The sequence below is a fragment of the Triplophysa dalaica genome, chromosome 7, assembly GCF_015846415.1.
Source record: "Triplophysa dalaica isolate WHDGS20190420 chromosome 7, ASM1584641v1, whole genome shotgun sequence".
Taxonomy (NCBI): Eukaryota; Metazoa; Chordata; class Actinopteri; order Cypriniformes; family Nemacheilidae; genus Triplophysa; species Triplophysa dalaica.
In genome coordinates, this window is record NC_079548.1 from 5165369 (window position 1) to 5172040 (window position 6672).

Sequence of the window (6672 nt, forward strand, 5' to 3'; positions counted from 1 at the left end):
ACAAAATCAACCTTTCAGATCACTTCTGAGGCACTTTCAGATCAGATGCAGATCAGAGACAGTTAAAAAAAAGCATTTCTCCTTTTTCTTTAAAGGAACAGTTCACAAAAAAACCTAATAAAATTGTGTCATCTTCTTCTCACCCTGAGGTTTTCCAAACCTATACGAATTTCTTTGTTATGCTGAACACAACAGTTTTGGGGCACCATTGACTTCCACCGTATTTTTGTTCTACTATGGTAGTCAATTGTTGAATTTTTGGATGAACTGTTCCTTTAAGAAATGCTTAGTCAAAGGTGCAAACCTGCAGAAGAGTCGACTGCCAGATGTATGTAGATACATTAAAACATAAATAACAGGGTTGGATGTATTTTGTTTATTCTTCTGGTTTGTGGATTCATTTATATTTTAGGCTTTGTAATTCATATATATATATATATTCAGCAATATTCATGCAATTTGTAATACAGTAGATGACCCGTATGCCATATAAACACATTGGGTTCTCGGTCCACCATCTGAATTCAGACCAAAGTACGTTTCACAAAACAAAATGTGTCTCTCGCACTCAAAGACTCATCTTGTATTGTGTTTGTTTAGAAAGACAGACCGTGCATGCTTTGAGTTATGCCATTACGGTTTCAGGATGTTTGAAAAACAGAACGAACAGAGATTTATGAGGCGGACACATTACGATCCATTTCTCCATCTGCTGTGCTGGAAACATCACAAGCTCGTGTGGAAGTAGGTCAGTCACATTCTCTGACCCCGATGTCGGTCAACATCTTAAATAAGATGTTAAGGGGCAGTTTTCGTGAATATTTATCCTCATCAAGACGGTCACATACATTGTGTTTATTAAGACGGTGATCACTAATGCCATATGTTGTGCCTAACACATACACATCTGAAAGCTTGTTCGGTTTGCTGAATCCTTTTGTAGATGCGTATTGTGACAGCTTGAGAACGGCTTCAGAAGATCGTGTAATATCTCCATATGAACGACAGATGGAACGGAAAAACGGAAAAATATTTTTCATACATTTTTAAAGAACTTTGGAATATCTGTCCTGTGGATTTTCCGGATCGGTAATCACAAATCCTTTATTCCATGAAAGTTTTCCTTGAGCTCTTTAAAGGAAAAAATGGAAGGGAAAAGTTGGAAAGGTGCACGAATCCAAATGTTCTCAACTTGCTGGATCTGATCATTTGCAAATTTGGAAGAAAACCTTTCAAGTGTTGTTAACTGAACTAATTTATGCCAGCTGTGAAACAATATTATCTTTTAAAACACTCATAAAAAGTTAATGGACGAATTAAAAACGAAACAAATCGAATGAACCTAAAACCTGGAACAGACTAAATCTTGGACAAAAATATAACAGATATTTTATGATGTGTTTTCGAATTCGGATGACATTCAGTCTCACGCGGGTTGCAGTTGTTCTCAGGTTGTGAGATCCGGGCTTCAGAAACATTTAAAGAAGTGAAACCAGTTAAGAAAGTCTTTAAAGGTGGAAAAAGTACTCAAAAATGTTACTCAAGTGGAAGTACAAGTACCGAGTGAAAGCTTTACTCAATTATTATTAATGAAGTAAAAGTACATGTATTTTTAATTGTACTCAAGTAAAGTACAAATCCCCCAAATAGTACAGCTCTCTTTCTACCTGTGTGTGAACCAGCAGTGAATGAGGTTTGATTCAGTCATTCATCTTAACCCTCTTTGACTTCTGCAAGTTTTTATATTTTCCGGCCCTTCACAGGAACTCTCATTTTATAGCTCAAGACTATAAATGGTTTAACCAACAAAGCTCATGTGAGAAAGTTGACCACATTAGAGATGAGGCAGCAACCTAAAAAACAACCTGAAAAACAACCTAAAAAAATGACAATACTAAATCAGCATCTCTGTGAATCAACAAAGCCAAGCTATATACGGTAGCAGGACTCTACATTTGATTCATAATGCGTTGAAGCCACAAAACCTGAATCCCAGGGCAATTTTCTTATGGCAATGGGGTTCAATAAATCATCACGTTCTCTGGTTTCTACATCCAGACAAGCTGACACCCGAATAGGGAATCATAACTGACTGAAAAACATCCCGAGCGAATCATCATATCCCAACCAATAATTAATCAGTTTGGTAAAAAACAGCCATGTGAACAATCACAGGGAATATTCCATATTACTGAACGTTTGTTTCCATATAAACACAAAAAATAAATGCAAAAGTGGTTTCATGAATATCAGGATGTGGCTTTGTCAGTCATCAAATGCCAAAATGATTTACCCTACAAAGAAGTGTTTGGAAAATACAATATTACGCAGATTTCAGCATCCTGCAAAGAACAAGAAGTTTTTTCTGAAAGAACGGGATGCCACCTCGGTGTGTTAGAAAAATGAGCATTTAAAAGATGCAGAAAAAAATATTTCAAAATGATTGACTTTTTATAGGTGTGTGTTTAGGTAAACCTAAAGGTTAGTTTTGTTTCATTCTGTGAACTACTTCCAATATTTCTCCTAAATTTCTACTAAAAATATTGTTTCGATTTGCATTTATTTGCAGAATTAAAAACTGGAGAAACAGGTGAAAATAACAGAAAAGATGCTCATTATTTTTTAAGATGTCAAATACTGCAAAGAAGAAAAGTTAAAAATATGTATCTCATAACCTTGATTTTTATTAAAGTTTTCATTTGTCCTGTCATGCTTTTAGTCTTTCACATTGCTGTTGGATGACTATATGTCCCTCCTGAGGTTTGTTTTGTTCACATCAGAAACTGAAAGAACGCAGTTATTTTGTGTGACTAGCATTCTTTTATCCAACTTTAATCAAGGAGTGGATGAAAGTTACCTTATGTTAACAAACCAACATTCATGAGTCAACCTGATAACGTTTATAATTCTCTCTCCTTCACATTATTCCTGCATCATATACATGCAGACATATCATAATGGTGCGGCAGGTACGAGACGCATCCCAAATGTGTGCCTGTATACTTTGGCACAGTGAGTGTAGTGTTCGTCTTTTAAAATCTATTCTATCTTGGCTTATTTGTGTTATCCGAGTGCTCGGTTTCCCATTTTCTTGCTATTTTTTGAAATGTGAAGCCAAACTTGGAAGTTAAGCACAGTCTGCGTGGAAAGTTGAACACAGCTACAGAACCCTGTTTGTTTTCTGTTCTACACCTTCCTCTTCCAAGATCTCTCTTTGTGTTTGGATGGACTGCCAAGAGGGTAAAAGAATCCTCAGAGTTTCAATCTGTGAGTGAAGCCAACAGCGTTTGAGCTCGGCACTGGTTGGATGTTCTCTGTTCTGATAGCTTTCGGTAGTTCAATTAAAATAAAAAATATTTCTCGATAATTGAGATATTTGCATGTTGTGCAAGCTAAGAAATGAGAATACAAAGCACCTTCTAAAACTTAAAAGACTTTGGTTTAAGCAGAAGATGAAGAGGACGCACACACCTTCTTCGTAGCTCGTGATGGAGCTTTCCTGATGGGTTTGGATATCTCGGTGCGTTTGGACACGGATCCGTTGCCTTGTTTACTGGTGGAGGTTGAAGGGGACGGGGCTGCAGGGCTCTTTCTGGTGGCCATCTCCTCCGTACACGCGAGACGTAATCTGCGGAAATACTCGTCCGCTTCTCGGTCAACCACCAGCAGTCTGGTTTCATGTTCCACAGCCTTTATCCGCTGCACCACCTGAGGACAAGACGACAGAAATCAATATATTTTAAATGTACACTGTATATTCTTGACAGATGATTGATAAATTTACAATTGACTGGTCATATTGTGCATGATTGATTGATGTTTTAAGAAGTAAAGTTTGTCTCCGGGGAGAGAAAAAAGTATTTTAACGAAATATTACATGTGAATAAAGATCTAGAAACATGATCATGATGATGTATAAGATTCTGGATTTAAGACAGCTGCTTTCAATACTCCAAGAAGTAAATTGCTGGAACTATGTGGGTCTTGGGTTCGATCCACAAAACACGTGATTTTTAGACTGTAAAAATGTCAATGAAATAACGCAGGAAATTACACAAATACAAATGTATACTGACATACGATGCAAGTCGCTTCGGATAAAAGCGTATGCCAAATGCATACTTCTAAAAGTTGTTTATACCAGAATTACGCAGTTTAAAGGTTTGTCCAAATGTATTTCTGGTAAAACTAATAAACTTATTGCACATTTATAAGTGCTTGATATGAATTACTTCACGTTATGAGAGATCTTAAAGGTAAAGAGAGACACTTTTGTCAATGGATTTTTGGAAGCGTCTCTCTTTTCCCCAATTTACGCAATTGTAATAAGCGTGATGCTAAACACGTGTAAGGTCACCGAAAGTGGAATACGACAGGTGTGATGTACCTGATGGTGCGTTTCTTTTTCCACGTTCACGCCGTTCACCTCCACCACACGGTCACCCGCGCGCAGCCCCGACGCTTCTGCCGGGGACGCGCGCTCCACTTTCCGTATGTACTGTCCGGTTTTGCCTTTCTCGCCGTGCAGATGAAAGCCGTAGCCGTTCTCATCTTTCTTCATCACGCACAACCGAGGTTTCAGATCGCTCGCCATTGTGTTCCTCCGTTTGCCTTCACATCCAAACTTATAATCGATATTTTTCCCGAATAATGTAAACTTATGAGAAACGCATCAGCTGCAAAGGTTTGAGCATCGCTCTCTTTCGTATACAGGACCGCGTTTTGTTGCGCAATAATGTACACTAGATGCGCACGTAAATATCCACATTAAAACGTACCGCCGTTATTAGTCAAAAAGTGAGACTTATCGATTATAGTCCAAGAGGTTGAAAGAAATATGCGAATGCAATGCAAAGCTCACGGGCTGAACTACCTGTGGATATACGGAGACGTATCCAAAAGTCCAGTTGAAAACATTGCGCGCACGGATGGAGAAAAGCAACTGGTGCTGCTGTCCAGCGAACGGCCCACAGCTGACTGAACTGCGTGCCGTCACCGTGTAATAAGACCGCCCATGAGACGACGCGCAAAAGCGCGGAGAAAAGTAACGGAGAGCGCGATGCCTTCAGCGCTACAAATGTAACCAGAGTGAATGTAATACTTTCATGACAATTACATACGAATCTATAGATTATCGACAAAGAAAGAGTGCCTATATATGACAATAAGATGCATTGCTTATGACAAGAATGTGTGCTTATATTACAGAACATATACGGTTTAACTTATGTGCGTGATATGGCCGGAGAAGAGAAAGCGTTTGACGTCTCACGTCAAAAAAAGATCAATAAATAATGTGAATTTGAGAACATCGCAGGTCAAAGAGGCGAGCACGCACATTGGGGCAAACGTAGGCAGTAAATAATCCCCCTGGTGGCCAGTATGGGAACTGCGCATAAGCGCAACCTTGACTATATAACAATTTATAATGGAAACAAACCCCTGCAAACCAACGGAACTGTTTACCATTGCAAATTGTATCACACTTACTAGTAGAAGCTTACAGAGACCATTAAACTCAGTGGAAAGTAAGCCAATTACCACTTTAAACGTATTTCTGTAATGGCTTTACATTATTTTAAAGCAGTGGTTTCTGTTTTTCAACGATATGTGTGATATACATGCTATTAAGACTTCATATCAGTTCTCAATAGTAAAGTTTTAGTGATCAAAATCCACATGTGTAAAATATTACCTCTTAACTGGTACATCAAATGAAAGATGTGAAGAGAATTTGTAAAAATAACCTATAGGGCAGATTTGGCTGTATACATCATGTATATAAAAAGGCAAAGGAATAATGCGAAGGATCAACCAAAAATTTAAATTTTGTTATTTATATACGCTTTCATATCTTTCAAAATCTGTATGACTCTTTCTTCTTTAGAAACCAAGGAAGGTATTTTGAGGAATGTCTCAAGGGTTTGGTGCTCATACATTGGAAGTCAAAAAAATGTTTGTCATCAACATTCTTCAAATTATCCTTTTTTTTGTGTTCTGTTGAAATGACGTGAGGGTGAATTAATAGCTTATAACTTTATAGAAGATATGTATCCTAATTTATCTTTATAGAAAATTACACCTTTTACCTTTATAGAAGTTGGGGAAAGTTTTATGATAGCCCTAGTTTCAGTGAGTGGATGGTAACATGCACTCTGAAGGAGCAGCAGGGGCCACTGTCGGCCCCCAATGGGTTATGGGTACGTGCTGAACCGTAGTCCTTCAAAGAGCAATATGAGGTGTGGAACAGAATGAGGCCATCATCGGTTACTTACACTCTGACTGCCTGATGTTAAACAGGAAGAGACAGATTACCGAACACTACACAGAGCTCATGTCGCCTCGGGCAGAACATGACAGATGTGAACAGTTTAGAGAATGTGCGTTACCACAGCTATGCTGAAACAAATGAAACATTGAAGATTCCTAAATTTTCCAATACATTGAGCCTTAGTTTAAAGGTGTGATGTCTTGTTATAGTATAGTTCAGCTAGAAATTAAAAGACATTTGCTCACTTTAAGACTCAGCTTCTGTGGGACAAAAGAAAAATGTAAAAAAAATGCCTGAAAACCTGGTTTACGGAAACCCTCAGATATGACTTGCACAAATGCACTAAGAAATTTAACCACCAACTATTTCAAAGTTCAGTGTTTCTCATGTTTGAAAGAACA

General features: G+C 38.0%; 1 protein-coding gene across 1 annotated transcript in view; it reads right to left on the reverse strand.

Annotated features, from left to right (window-relative positions):
• LOC130426931 (Na(+)/H(+) exchange regulatory cofactor NHE-RF2) overlaps window positions 1-6496 on the reverse strand; it is a 22498-nt gene extending 16002 nt beyond the window's left edge. The window contains exons 1-2 of the mRNA XM_056753939.1: window positions 4388-6496; window positions 3472-3708 (exon numbers count right to left, since the gene is read on the reverse strand). Of these exons, the coding sequence (XP_056609917.1) occupies window positions 3472-3708; window positions 4388-4594 (444 nt within the window). The 5' untranslated portion in view covers window positions 4595-6496. The remainder of the gene's footprint in view (window positions 1-3471; window positions 3709-4387) is intronic.
• Between the last annotated feature and the right edge of the window lie 176 nt (window positions 6497-6672).